This window comes from Rhinoraja longicauda, chromosome 29 (genome assembly GCF_053455715.1).
Source record: "Rhinoraja longicauda isolate Sanriku21f chromosome 29, sRhiLon1.1, whole genome shotgun sequence".
NCBI lineage: Eukaryota > Metazoa > Chordata > Chondrichthyes > Rajiformes > Arhynchobatidae > Rhinoraja > Rhinoraja longicauda.
Window position 1 is genome coordinate 26,075,401 of NC_135981.1, and position 15,628 is coordinate 26,091,028.

Here is a 15,628-nt window from a genome sequence, read left to right on the forward strand (position 1 = left end):
ACCTGTCAGCACCCTTTTCTTCTGCAGAACTTTCTTCTGTCATCTCTCAACTGAAATGTGGAAAAGCTCAGGGTCCTGATAACATCCCCCCAGAATTCCTGAAACACTGCGGTCCTAAATGCCTGGCCTGGCTCCGTGAGTTTTACTCCTCTTGCCTCATTGGTCAGTCCATTCCGAAGATCTGGCGGAAAGCCACCGTCATTGCGCTACCAAAACCAAACCAACCTGCGGACGACCCAAGGAACTATCGGCCCATCTCACTCTTCTGTGTCCCGTACAAGCTCCTCGAACGGCTTCTCCTGGCCCGGCTCGATCCAATCGTTGATCCTCAGCTACCCGCTGAACAAGCCGGATTTCGGCGTGGACACTGCACCACTCACCAAATAGTCAAGCTGACCAATGAAATCGAAGACAGTTTCGAAAAGGGTGACAAGGCGGGCATCACACTGGTGTACCTCACCGCCGCCTGTGATACAGTGTGGCACCAGGGCCTGATCTTGAAGCTCCTCCGAACCATCCCTGACTGTCATTTAGTGCGGCTCCTTGCCAACATCCTTGCCAACCGCAGTTTTGTACTCAAGACCAGCGACGGACAATGGAGCCGACTGCGACGCCTAAGAAACGGTGTCCCCCAAGGCACGGTACTGGCCCCCATGCTCTTCAATCTCTATATCAGCGATCTGCCACGCACGACCTCACACCAGTATGGATACGCAGATGACTTGGCCCTACTGCACTCGGACAAGAGCTGGTCAAATGTTGAGGATGTGCTCTCGGCGAATATGGAACTTGTCCAGTGATTTGGCCTCCACTGCCCTCTGTGGCAGAGAATTTCACAAATTCACAACTCTTTGGATGAAAAGATTCCTTCTCGCCTCAGTTTTAAATGGCCTCCCCTTTATTCTAAGACTGGCCCCTGGTTCTGGACTCGCCCAACATTGGGAACATTTTTCCTGCATCGAGCTTGTCCAGTCCTTTTATAATTTTATATGTCTCTATAAGATCCCCTCTCATCCTTCTAAACTCCAGTGAATCCCGCCATTCCAGGGATCAATCTCGTGAACCTACGCAGCACTGCCTCGATTACAAGGATGTCCTTCCTCAAATTAGGAGACCAAAACTGTACACAATACTCCAGATGTGGTCTTACCAGGGCCCTATACAACTGCAGAAGAACCTCATTACTCCTATTAGGTGATTGCCCGTAAGGTCAAAGTGTGAGACGCAAGGAGTCGCTCAAGCCATCTCTAGGATATGGCAGCTTCCAGCATACACGAGTAACACATGCAACACGTGCATTCTTACCTTTAAAAAGCCGCCAAAAGGCCAATTTTTGTGCTGTAAAAATTGAGCAAGAAGCTGGAGGATCTGGCGGAGGAAGAGGAACCTTATCAAAGGCTTTTTGAAAGTCCAGATACACTACATCCACTGGCTCCCCTTCATCCATTTTACTTGTCACATCCTCAAAAAATTCCAGAAGATTAGTCAAGCATGGTTTCCCTTTCATAAATCCATGCTGACTTGGACTTATCCTTTTTACAGCTATACAAATGCACCGTTATTACCTCTTTAATAATTGACTCCAGCATCTTCCCCACCACCGATGTCAGGCTAACTGGTCTGCAATTCCCCGTTTTCTCTCTCGCTCCTTTCTTGAAAAGTGGGATAACATTAGCTATCCTCCAACCCACAGGAACTGATCCTGAATCTATTGAACATTGGAAAATGATCACCAATGCGTCCACTATTTCTAGAGCCACATCCCTAAGTTCCCTGGGATTGTTGAGACCTCATTTGAAGTATTGTGTTCAGTTTGGCAACCCAGCTATAGGAAGGATGTGTTATCTCACCACAATCCTCTATTATTGCACTGAGAATTCCATACCCCTGTAATCAAATCCTTTTGCATTAAAGGCTCATGTACTATTTGCTCTCTGAATCACTTGCTACACATGCATACTGGCCTACAATGACTTACGTACAAGCACATCAAGGTACTTTTGAACATCAACACGACAAAGTTTCTCCCACTTCATATATCGTTTTCTGTTATACCCAAATAAATAGTCAAACTCACATTTTAACAGCGTATATTTCATCCTTCCTAGACTTCGCACAGCTTTATTCATATCACTTCAAAGGTGCTTTTATTGTCATGTGCAAATGCACAACAAAATTATTTTCTTGCATGCAGTCCAGTCGAGTATTGCCAAAGCTAAGCACGTCCCTGATTTGCAAAGTATACAGAAATATTCTACTGAGCCGGCATGCAAAAGGCGTCGTTTTGGCACCATTTTCAAAGTCCATTCCGTGCTCTCGTTCTAATGAGTGTTGCCTGGACCAGCAAGCCTCAGGTTGCTGCGGGCCTATAGTCATTGCTTTCCTTGGACATTTGGATCAAACAGCGAACCAACGTTGAATCCTTTTTCATCATCTGTCCAATCCCTCCAAGTTTAATATTGCCAACAAACTTGGAAATGTGACATTTCATCACCTCTGCAGTATCGTTGATATAGATTATGAAGAGGTAGGACCCAATCACTGATCCCTGTGTTTTTCACTAGTCAAGCAGCCACCCTGAAGGATCTGTTTGCTCCCACTCTTCGCATTTGTCCAGTAACCAATTCTCAATCCAAGTCGGTACGTGCTCCCCATTTCTATGTACTGTTACCTTGCCAACCAACCTCCTTTGCAGGACCCCATTGAACGCCTTCTGGAAATCCAAATACACCACATCCATTCTGAAGAAGGTTCTCGACCCAAAACTTCACCCATTCTTTCTCTCCAGAGATGCTGCCTGACCCGCTGAGTTACTCCAGCATTTTGTATCTACATCCACTCACTTCCTCTTTACCCTTTCTACTAGACTTATCCTCAAAGAATTGTAACATTAGTCAAAGTGATTTTCCTTTCATAAATCCATATTGACTCTATCCAATCCTATTATTCTGTTCTGTTATTACATCTTTCTTTGAGGATTATAGAAATTTCTGTTCCACTGATATTAGATTAACAGTCAGTATTTCCTGTTATTTGTCTGCCCTCTTAAATAGTGGGGTCAAATCTGCTGCCCTCCAATCTACAGTACCAATACTGAAAGACTATACAATCTTGAAAAATGATAACTAAAGCGTCCGCTACCTTAAAAGTCGCCTCTTTCAAATTTCTGAAATATAGGTCAGTTGACCCTTGGGTTTTATCAGCCTTCAGGGTCATCAGATTGAACCATATTTTTTCAAATGGTGAGTTCCTTCAATTATCATATCATATCATATCATATATATACAGCCGGAAACAGGCCTTTTCGGCCCTCCAAGTCCGTGCCGCCCAGCGATCCCCGTACATTAACACTATCCTACACCCACTAGGGACAATTTTTACATTTGCCCAGCCAATTAACCTACATACCTGTACGTCTTTGGAGTGTGGGAGGAAACCGAAGATCTCGGAGAAAACCCACGCAGGTCACGGGGAGAACGTACAAACTCCTTACAGTGCAGCACCCGTAGTCAGGATCGAACCTGAGTCTCCGGCGCTGCATTCGCTGTAAAGCAGCAACTCTACCGCTGCGCTACCGTGCCGCCCATTCTTCATTCTCACTGCCTCTCGATTCTCCAATAGATCTAAAAAGCTTTGAGACTCTTCTGTGAAGAAGACATACTTTGAGATGAATTGGACTAGTAATGTGTAAGAAAGAACTGCAGATGCTGGTTGAAATCGAAGGTAGATATAAAATGGTGGAGTAACTCAGCAGGACAGGCAGCATCTCTGGAGAGAAGGAATGGGCGACGTTTCGGATTGAGACATTTCTTCAGACAGATGGACTAGTAATACACTTTGATTGGAAAACTGAGAAGCAGTATTAGCAATTGGTACCATTTTTGATGTGGATTAGCACAACGATGTGGGGTGGGTGTTCTGAAACCATTTTGGATGGCAGGACAACTGAAATGTTGTTTGTAAAGCACCTCCAGCTTTAGTTGTAGCAGAATAAGTTATAAACCCAAGTGAGTTTTAAAAAAAACTTACTTTTTTCCATAATTTCTATTTGTTCATTCAGCTGTATCAAAAGGTTAAAAGCATTTCATACCCAAATAGGAAGGAGTACACAGTATAACTTGTCTATCCATTTCAGAGTTCCCATCATGGATACGGATTTATATGATGAATTTGGTAACTATATTGGACCAGAATTGGATTCTGATGAAGAAGATGGCCTAGGCAGAGATGATGATCTGGATGAGGTGAGAAAATATTCACTTGTACACAGATAAACTCAAAAAAGCTTAACTGTTTCTTTCAGATGTGTCTTGATGCCAAAATATATTCTGTTGGGTTTAAGACCATGTACATTTAAAATTACTTTTTGTTTTGAATAATTTATATCTTGCCCATGGTTATTGCTTGGTTTTCAGCATCGGATTCTTGACAGATTTATTATTTAGCCTTTATTGCCTAGCGCTTAATTTATTTAATTATACAAGCATTACTTTTGATGCAAATTCCTCTGAAAATGCTCCCTTTAATATTCTGTATTCTGATCTGTTGAAACTGTAATAAAATGTGTGATTGTGCAGGTGGCATACAAGTGGTTTTGTACAGAAGTGCTGGTTCGTATAGGTATACATATCAACACGTTCTGCATACAAATAACCAGCATTCAAGTGCAGAATGTACTGCAGGTCAAGTATCAGCATATCTGACCTACTCCAAACTTGGACTCAGCACTGAGTTGTCAAGGTCATTTCTTTGATATACTGAGCTAAGGGGCACATGGTCCAAATTATATTTAATACATGTTAAATTTGCTTTTCGCACAAGTGTACTTTTTCAATGTTTTTTAATCATTTAAATGTATTTCAACTGCTTCTCAATGAAGAACCAGAAGCTTGTCTGAGCTCTCCAGACATGAAACCTTGTCTTTAGTTTGCTGTAGCAATACTGCATGAAAACAAGCCCTTTGGCCTACAGAGTCCACACCGACCATTGATCACCCCTTTACGCTTACTCTATTATCCCACTTTCTCATCCACTTCCGACACTGGGGGCAATTTACAGAGGCCAATTAACCTACAGACCCGCACATCTTTGGGATGTGGGAGGAAGCTGAAGTTGGAGCACCTGGAGAAATGCGGTCATAGGGAGAATGTGCAAACTACACAGATAACACCCGAGGTCAGGATCAAACTGGGTCTCTGGAGCTGTGAGGCAGCGGTTCTACCAGCTGCACCACTAACATCCATGTTCTGCTGCCTTAGGTTTAGTTGTCATTTGCGGACTGCTCTGTCTTTTGGAATGATTACAGCAATGATACATCCAGGTTATTGGGGACCATGCAGCTACAGAAAATAAGTGCAACCCCCTCTAGTGGGGGGGGGGGGGGGGCACAAAGGGGTCGTGGCCTTGATCACAATTCAGCCCATTGATTGTAACTTGGTGATTAATGACTGAGAATGAATCATAACGGAACATCAATTTGTACTACTGCCCATTACACTCTGACTCCTGTAATGCTGCAAACCTTTGCAAATGCAGTGAAATACAGCAGGAGACATTTGGTAGTTGAAGGATGTGAAGAAATTATATGAAGACTACTTCCAAAATTATTTTCGAGATTGAACCTTGGAAAAACAAATACAGGCACCTCCATTTCAATGCGTGCTTAATTTACGTATTTTTAGAATAATAAGCTTGTTTAATTACTACTAAAGTTTAAATTATGTGCTCATTTGGCAACATAGTCCCTCGCGGTGCCTGGTATATTTTTGATTTACGTGCTTTTTGGTTTATCAAGCCAAAAACCCTACGTAAAACACAAGGTGCCTGCACACCTGTAGCAAAGTCACATTTTCTCTCCTGTGGTTCTTTGCTTAATACTACTTGCCAAATATGTGCATATTATTGATTAACACATTTTGGGGTTTTTCTTGTGACATATGTTGGTTGAGAATTCCAAATGAAACCCATAAACATATATCATGATTTTCCCTAATAGATGCATACTCTTCAACCAGTGCCTTACTTTATTTTGTATGAGACTGGAGAAGTATTTTTCTGCATAATTCTTTTATGATCATTACTTCATAATATTAAATTCACAAGGGTCTTTTTAAAAACCTACAAAGTAAACACAAATTAAAATGAATGGAAGGCTACTATTGGATTTCATATTTACCTTGCCTTAGAGTCAGATCATTTATATTCTTCTGTGTTTGGATATATAAGGAGGATGAAGATGATGACGAAGCTGGAGATCAGGATGATGATCATGTTGGAATGGAGGTGGTGCTTCATGAAGATAAGAAGTATTACCCCACTGCAGAGGAGGTATATGGACCTGAGGTAGAGACAATCGTTCAAGAGGAGGATACTCAGCCACTCACTGGTATGTAAAGTGGTACATTTTAAATAAATCAAAAACCCTGCATACTTAATTTTAGTTGTTTGAAAACTGCTCTTACTTTTCTATCTTCTAATGTAATTTTTATCATTCAGGTACAATTTCCCCCCAAAACTTTGCAGTGTTTAATTTCTGTCAGATTTTATTATGTCAATAATATTGTGATAAGCTGGTGTCGTGTTACTGGAACATAGTGTGGAGCATCATTCTTTGTTGCACCATGTGACTACTCTACATTTACTGAAAAGTTAATGATCATGGTCAAAGGAGGAGATTTCAAGAAAACTGATTTGAACTAAAATCAGTGCATAATCTTTTAAATGCTCGATTCTCATTTCTTCTGATGCCTTCATAATTTTCTACATTGCTATTAATGGTCTTTTATGCTGTTGCAATATCTGTGAAGTTGCTGATGGATAATTTTTATTTCACTTAACAGAATCACCTATTGCTGTTTTGAAAACTCAAGAGTTTTTTGTCTTTCAGAACCCATTATTAAACCTGTCAAGAAAAAGAAATTTACATTGATGGAACAAGAGTTACCAGAAACAGTGTATGATATGGAGTAAGTAAATGATTTTACAGTATCTTGAAAAATGATTTCAAAATGAAATCATAATCCATTGGAAGTATTGACTGCATTCGGCTTATAGGTATTGCAGATAAGTAGAGTGATTGAGCCTTAGTTCAAGCCAAACCATCTCTTTTGGAGCTCTGACTTATTACATAGTCTGTACCAACGTTTTTGGCCTCTTCTATCAAGATTTACATTTCGTTTCTGATTAGTGGAAAGGCTCCCATCCTCCTGTAAAAGTTTACTTATTCACGGCATTTATTTCACAAAATGCTGGAGTAACTCAGCAGGTCAGGCAGCATCTCAGGAGAGAAGGAATGGGTGACGTTTCGGGTTGAGACCCTTCTTCAGACTTATTCACAGCAAGTGGGTTCTTTGCATATCAACCGTCTTCCATTCATCCCTTGCCATCCAAATAATGTTTAAATGCACAGGGGGCCACAAACAATCACTTTTCTTCAATATCCACCTCTGGTTTTCTGGCACCCTTGGCTCCAGAGCCTTTCTGGATTATCTGTTTTATCGGACCAACAGAAGTCAAGGCTGCAGAGAGGAGTCCAAAGGTACCGGAACGGTACAGCTAGGCCGCCAGGGAGCCAAGTAACCGTGCCTGCAAAGTCAGCCTTGGATGTCCACTGGGCTGGAGTTCCAGAACCCTGGCCACAGAAGGAAAATTTGACCCACCGATTGGCCCTGGAATTTGCCTCTGGGAACTCTGGGATCTGCTGGCTCCAGCCGGGCTCGAGTTCCAGAGCCCTGGCCGCAGGGACCAAATTCAACCTGCCGATTGGCGTGGAAGTCACATGAGGTTGAGATTGACTGCCTCACCCGGCCGAGGCACCACATTTTTGGGGGGACTTCCGGGTGGGATTTCAAGTGCACTCTCATGATTTTGTCTGGATTAAAGGTGGTGTCAGTCTACCGTTGCTGGAAAATCGGTGGTGGGCCTGTATTTTTAACTGCATGGTTGAATGTTTATTTTCTGTTGCCAGTTTAGTTCATGTTTGAATGTTCCTGAAGTGAAATTATAAACATCCATGTAAATCATTAAACCTCTATTACTTCATCTCAGGTTTCTTGCAGATTTGATGGATAATTCTGAACTAATTCGAAATATTACTCTTTGTGGGCATCTACATCATGGGAAGGTATGTGTTAGATGTGTGAAGTTGCTGCTTTAATTGAAGAGGATAGTTTGAAATATAATTTAACTAGAGTACATGTGTAAAAAAATAATAAACACATCTTACAATAATTTATTTCAGACAAATTTTGTTGATTGCTTGATTGAACAAACACACCCAGAGATTCGTAAAAAGGACGACCGTGATGTAAGCATTTTGCCAACTTGATGTATTTTCTCAATCTTATATATTTATCGAGCAATACTTAAAGATTGCTTTACCATTATTCGTATTTTAATACATTTCCTATGCTTCGCAGTAATATTAATAGTTTTTTAAATTCCTTTAAATCTTCAGTGAATAATTGACTTCAATATTAAGAGAAAAAAAACAAATCGAGTGAAAATATATTTGCCCCACTAATACATTGTTGGCTGCTATAATCTTCACACACCATTTGAAGTCAGTTATTTCAGTTTTTTGCTGAAGTTTATGTAACTTAAAAAATAATTCAATGTTTATTATGCTGGAGGCCTGATGTATGTAGCTCAGATCTTTCAAAAATCCGAATTGTAGAAGTTATTAGTTTATTCCAGTTTCATCTTATCCTCATCCTATCAATGTAAATTTAACTTTAGGCTAAGGACATTGACTTCAAATGTAAATGACTGTATGATGGTCCAATGTTAACCCATCTAGCTGATGGCCTAGCGCCAACTGTGTAATGGGATGATTGGTTACAGGAGAGAAGAGAGTGGAAGAGATAGCAGATCAGAAGCACAGAATCATCTAAGATGCAGCTACATCAGTTACACTGGAAGAATTTATTCAAACATTGGATAATGCCAATAACAGTTTAAGTGGGCAGAAGGATACTGAAAGGTTAGAATAGAATGGATGCATGAGAAGGAACCTTATGCATCACCCGAGAATGAAGGAAATATTTTCCTTGAATGTGCCAGACTCTGATAAATTGAAGATAGACACAAAAAGCTGGACAGACAACATCTCTGGAGAGAAGGAAAGGGTGATGTTTCGGGTCGAGACCCTTCTTCAGACTGGTTAGGGATAAGGGAAACGAGAGATATAGATGGTGACGTGGAGAGATAAAGAACAATGAATGAAAGGTAAGATAAATTGATGAATTAGATAATTGATAAATTGAAGCCAAATTGGTGCAGCCAAAATAAAGTATATCCAGATCAATAAACAAAGAAAAAGATTAATTATATTTTGTCTTTTTTCTTCAGCTTCGATACACCGATATACTCTTTACGGAACAGGAGGTATGTGTACTTATTCAATCTTTATTAATATCTGGCTGCTTTTAGAAATTCACTCAGACAACTTATTCTATATTCTTTTCTAGAGAGGAGTAGGTATAAAAAGTACGCCTGTCACAATGGTACTTCCAGATTCCAAGGGAAAATCCTATCTCTTCAACATCATTGATACTCCGGGTGAGTTCCGTAAACTGATTTTAAATGTCTTAAAATATATCCAGTGACCTCTAAAAAAAATCATATTACATTGTACAGGTATGTCATTCCGTTAAAAATGGTTTCAAGTAGCATGTTTACTTTGAATTGGAACTCTAGGATTTCTCATCTTTCATATTTAAAAATAGCTGACAGTAAAATTTGTACATTTTCTGTTCTCTTCAATGGAGGGGGAGTTCCTCACTGTTCCTCTGTTTTCTGTACATTAGCTGAACTTACAACAAATCTCATACCATGGTAGTCTGAAAAACAAAGTATTTTATTTCATTTTCAGGTCATGTAAACTTCTCTGACGAGGTTACGGCTGGTTTCAGAATCTCAGATGGCATGATACTGTTCATCGATGCAGCAGAGGGGGTGAGTAGGTTCTTGCAGACAGTAAAGAATTTCTATGTAATACTGAGTCTCAACACAGATGCATGAAGACCATGGAAATTTAGATAGCTTATGATATTGCTTTTTGAAAAAACTGGATAGAAGGTGTGCTCTGGATTCTAGTATTGATGTGAGTTCTCAGAATACGAAGATAGGGATATTTTTTCAGTTTCATCAGATAATCCAACAGATGACACCAACATTGATGGTATAGTGGACCGTGAAGAAGGTTGTTGTAAGGTTACATCTCAATGGGGAAAGTGGGCAAGGGAATGGCAGATTCAATTTAACCCATGGACAAGTGCAAGGTGATGTAATTTGGGATGTTAAATAAGGGCAGAGCATACACAGTGAACGGCAGGGTCCTGGGGAGTGTTGTTGAACAGGGTCCTTGGGGTATAGTTCCTGAAAGTGGGAATGCAAATAGGTAGGCTGGTGAGAAAGGCATATGGCATGTTGGCCTTCATCTGCTAAGGCACTGATTCTGGGAGTTGAAATGCCTTGTTACAGTTGTACAAAACGTTAGTTAGGCCACAAAATGCTGGAGTATCTCAGCGGGTCAGACAAAATCTCTGGAGAAAAGGAATAGGTGATGTTTTGGGTCGAGACCCTTCTTCAGACTGAGAGTCTGGGGAAAGGGAAAGGGAAACATGAGATATAGAACAAGTGAATGCAAAAAGTAATGATGATAAAGGAAACGGGCCATTGTTAGCTGTGGGCTAGGTGGAAATGAGTTACGGACAATGAAACTCACCAGGGCGACAGTGAAACTAGTTAGTGCTTTAATTGGGATAGAAGTATAACTGATAGCTACCTTATCCATTGGCAGTGTTGGGGAGCAGACAGATTACATTGTTTCTGTTTGTTGAGTAAATTGTTGGATCCAGAGGAGACATTCCTGCTTTTGCCTAGACAGATGTTATAAAGACTCTACCATGACAGACCCTACTGCTTTCATGTTTTGTATGGTTCAGCCACCTGTAGATGTAAATATAGAATGACTGCAAAAATTAAAGTTGTGCTGCACTGTTGCAAAGGAGAAGTCCTGCTGATATTTATCCCTCAACCAACACAGTGTAGCACAGTGGTATAGCTGGTAGAACTGCTGCCTCACGGCGCCAAACGGGTTCAATCCTGACCTCTGGTGCTGCCTGTGTGGAGCTTGCACATTCTCCCTGTGATCATGTGGGTTTCTTATGGGTGCTCCAGATTCCTCCTAAAGATGTAGGTGTTTCTAGGTTAACTGACCTCTGTAAATTGATGTTAGTGTAGGGAACGGATGAAAAAGTCGGACAACGTAGAACTAGTGTGAACTAGGTGGTCAAAGGGCCTGTTTCCATGCTGTATCCCTAAATTAAACTAAACATCTCAAGGAAAGCTAATCCCATTGTTATTACTTAACTGGTGTGGGATATGACGACGCTGTTGAACTGTGACAACACCGACACTCACCCTAGGGTGAACTCACATGATTTATTCTATTTACAGTGGTAAGAAAGTCCAGGACCACATGGGGGCACTGTCCCTCACCGTCAGAGCGCACGCACAATAACACCAGCGATCTCGGGCTTGTTCCAGCATCTTAGTCCTGGTCTTCGAAGGACCAAAGAATAAGACGTGGCGATCTCAGTCTTCTTCCTGCGGTTCACCCCTGCTTCTGGAGCTGGCAGCTCAGCTTTAGGCTTGGAGAGGCGACACTGCAGTCTCTGGATTATCCTGGCGGTCATATTTGCCTGTGTGTGTGTGTGTGTGTGTGTGCGTGCGCCTGCGCACAGTCCCTCATTGTCTAGAGTAGGAAGAGGTTCTGGCATCTCAGGCTTTCCTTGGCCACCTAGGCTTAGCCTTGGGTAGAGGCGCTGGCTGCCTCGGTCTTCTTTCCTGGCAGTCCAGTCTTGACCACCTGGTGGTCTCGGGTCTGTCCCAGTGGCGCAGTCTTCCTCATACCTGTGACAAGGGAACACAACTAAGAGGGAGGCAGCCCACTTTATCTCCCTGCCTCACTCTCTTCTTTCTTCCTCTTCAGTCTTTCTCTTCTACTCCTCATCTTCTCCCAGTCTCCTCTGCCTGGGTTTTATAGGGAGTAGGCTGAAGGTTTAAGCGGCCACCCAATAGCAGCTAATTGGACCCAACTATTACCAGTGAAGCTGGGGATTGGCCTCTCCAGTTCTGTCAGCCTGTCAAAGGGATCCGAGCAACCTCCAAGGGAGAGGATGCTGTCCCAGAAATATCTGCCTCAAATCAATCACTGCATTTCATTCATTGCAACAATTACTGCACTTAGAAAGTATTTCACTGCCAGTAAAACACTGAGTGTTTCTGAGAATATATAAATGCAACCCTTTCATCCTTTTTGCTTAAGGATTTATTTAAGAATTTGCAGTTTTGGCTCAAATTTGAGTCCGTTTGATTCAGGAAAGTCTTTGAAAGTCGATGGATTGGCATTCTCCATGTTGTGGAAAAAGAGGCCAATAAGTAAATGCACATTTCTTTTTGAGGTTAGATAATTACCCGAGAGGAGAAATGGAAATTTACTGCCTGCTTATAATAGAATCTCTTATAAATTTTAATAAAAGATCCCATGTAAAATGGAATGACACTATGAATCTATAGCCCCAGTGAATTAAATGTGAATCAAACAAATTTGGAAACTTTCCATTCCTTATTGGTGCCACATCCCTTTGATTCTTGAGCCAAGTATATTTACACAAAATAAAATAAAAAAATTAACAAGGGCTTAGCTGTTAGATATCTGATCAGTTTTGTTAACAACTCTTTTATTTTTAGTTATATGCAACATGTGTGATTTGATATATTTGTGTAACGTGCAGGTAATGCTGAACACTGAAAGACTAGTCAAACATGCTGTACAGGAGAAACTGGCTGTCACTGTTTGCATCAATAAAATAGACAGACTTATCCTGGAGTTAAAGCTACCACCGACTGATGCCTATTACAAACTACGTCACATTGTGGATGAAGTCAATGGTTTGCTTAGGTAGGTTGTCACTTCTCTATGTTTGAAAAAGCTGTAATTTTTATGCTATTGTGTAGAATACTTTTATTCTTGTTTATTTGAGATTTGTGTAAGTTGTGAAGAAACTCCATTTCACTCTATTTCTTTTCCAAGAGGAATCCATATCTGGATGTAATTGGTATGAATTGAAATAAAAATACAAAGACTGAAATCTCAACTCTCAAAAATATGTTAAAATTATCTCAATACATAAATAACTGCAATGATGCTGCAGCTGTAGAATATATATATATTTTTGGAATTGAATAGAGAGTCATTTCTGTCATAGCATATTTGAGTATATAAATTATTTTGGATTTGTAGTCTTTTGTGCACTGCGGTTTTAGCACAAATAATGTATTTGGTGTTGATAACATAGCATGGAAATATTAATTGGTATCTTCAATGCCTCCTTGTTAGCCAGCAGAGGATTCTGTGGTTGCAAGACAGATGATGAAAACTTTGCCCTCCTTCAAAGTGAACATTTCAAGTGATATTTTTGCCAAGAGCTAAAAACATGTTTTTCCACTTAAGAAAAGGAAATGATTTTTGTATAGGAAAACTTCCTGTCACGAACTTGAACACGATAAGGGAGTTGTATATAATGAAGAATGAACTGGTATCTTGACATTGTACAGGTCCTTCCTTGGTTAAGATCGCCTGACCTATGGGCTCTCTATAAATATGAGCATTTGGGAGACTGGCAGGATGAATTTACCAGCTGCTGCAGGAGTGCGGGCATCTTCTGCTGGATGGGAACAACATTTCCACATGCCTTCTCGCCCCATTCTCCTGCCTCCCCCCAAAAAACCCGGCAACAATCAGGTTGGATTGAGCAGAGCTCGGAACGCAGAGCCTGCTCACTCATTGAGTCAGTGAGGCCGTCTGGTGGCTGCTCTTCACACTCCTGCTTGCTTTCCCATCACATCTGTTCCTGTCATCTTCTCCAACACACCTATCGGTTTTGTTCATTTCTAACTTACAAACAGTTTGGTTCATGAACAGTGGTGCAGTGGTAAAGCTGCTGCCTTACCGCGCCAGGATAGACTTGGTATACAGGTACGGACTCGGTGGCCAAAGGGCCTGGTTCCAAACTATATCTCCAAATGAAACCCTGTCATAATACCGCTCTGCTGCTGCCAATCTCCTATCCCCCCACATCCAGACCAAACTCAGATCCTGGGGGGACAGGGCTTTCTCCATCGCTGCTCCCACCCTATGGAACTCACTACCCCAAACCGTTAGAGACTCCTCCACACTCACCACATTCAAAACATCGCTGAAGTCTCACCTGTTCAGTACTGCCTTCAACCACTGAAGGTCACCTCACCTTCTGTCTCCTTTCTCTGTTCGTTTATTTATTTACTTATTTATCTATTTATTAATTTCCCTATGTTCTCTAAATCTCTGTAAAGCGTCTTTGAGTATATGAAAAGCGCTATATAAATAAAATACATTATTATTATTATTATTATAACCTAGAGATGTCCTGCAGCTTAAAAGTAGCTATTTGACCGTTTGGTTCTGTGCAGTTCCTGCCATTCCATCATGTGTTATGTACTCTAAAAGTATTTGTTTATCTTTGTGACAGATTTAAAAGGCACTATTGGAAATTATATAATTTGTTTTTTTCCATCTCTTTCCACAGTGTCTATTCAACGGATGAAAATCTCATTGTTTCACCTCTTCTGGGTAATGTTTGCTTTGCCAGTTCTCAGTACAGTATTTGCTTCACTCTGGGATCCTTCGCCAAGATCTATGCTGATACTTATGGTGAGCACACATTATAATTAGAGATGACAAATAATTGTTTAGCAATTTTAGACTAATACATTTTCAATAGTGCATAGATGGAGATCTGCTTTGATAATGAGAAAAGTTTTAAAAATTGGCTGCATTTAAGTGCACCTATGGAAAAATGAGTAATGAATCAGAATATACAGGTTATCTAAAATGAACTCACGAATGCAGTCAGTGGTATGAAGGGTTGTTTCAGAGGTAATCTAAAGTATGAAGCATAGAGGTATCCATGATATGCATGGCACTGTCGGGAATCTTATAGAATATTGGATCCATTTTGGGAATACAGTCTTATGAAGCAATATACTGATCTTGGAAGTTATCCATCAATAATTCGACTGAGTTGAAGAACTTTGCCTATGATGAGAGATTTGCTAATATATTCTTCAGTAAGGAGATTGAGTTTGTTTTGCCGAGACAGTTAAAATAAAAAATAAAGGTGGTATATTGGTTTGAAAAGTAGACATTCTCCGTTGTATTGAAATGTCATTTTTAATTAAATGAAATCTTAAACTTGAACAAAATTCAGTTAAAGTCACATTTAGAAAAAACAAATCATCCAAATTGTGGAATTCACATAGTTAGACAGCAGGTTCAATTGAAGTGTTGAAAAGTCAATATTTAAGAGTGAAATGTAATAATGAACATGGTGAAAGGGGACTGAGATGTAGACATGGATAAGGATAGTAATATCTCTAAAGTTTTGGTAGTCACTGCATAGCGATAAGAATGTCCTTCTCCAGACCATTTAGAACAACATCCAATCAATCTTGGTATGTTAATGGCAAGGCACTCTTCCGATTTCTGTTCTCTATATCATAAAGTGGTTTTAGAGGCATTGAG

General features: G+C 40.5%; 1 protein-coding gene across 1 annotated transcript in view; it reads left to right on the forward strand.

The window, feature by feature from the left end:
* The window catches only part of eftud2 (elongation factor Tu GTP binding domain containing 2), a 103,872-nt gene that overhangs the window by 51,341 nt on the left and 36,903 nt on the right, over positions 1-15,628 (forward strand). The window contains exons 3-12 of the mRNA XM_078424931.1: positions 4,136-4,244; positions 6,226-6,385; positions 6,887-6,965; positions 8,047-8,122; positions 8,240-8,305; positions 9,349-9,384; positions 9,468-9,558; positions 9,872-9,954; positions 12,801-12,967; positions 14,634-14,758. Coding sequence (XP_078281057.1) covers positions 4,146-4,244; positions 6,226-6,385; positions 6,887-6,965; positions 8,047-8,122; positions 8,240-8,305; positions 9,349-9,384; positions 9,468-9,558; positions 9,872-9,954; positions 12,801-12,967; positions 14,634-14,758 — 982 coding nt within the window. The 5' untranslated portion in view covers positions 4,136-4,145. The remainder of the gene's footprint in view (positions 1-4,135; positions 4,245-6,225; positions 6,386-6,886; positions 6,966-8,046; positions 8,123-8,239; positions 8,306-9,348; positions 9,385-9,467; positions 9,559-9,871; positions 9,955-12,800; positions 12,968-14,633; positions 14,759-15,628) is intronic.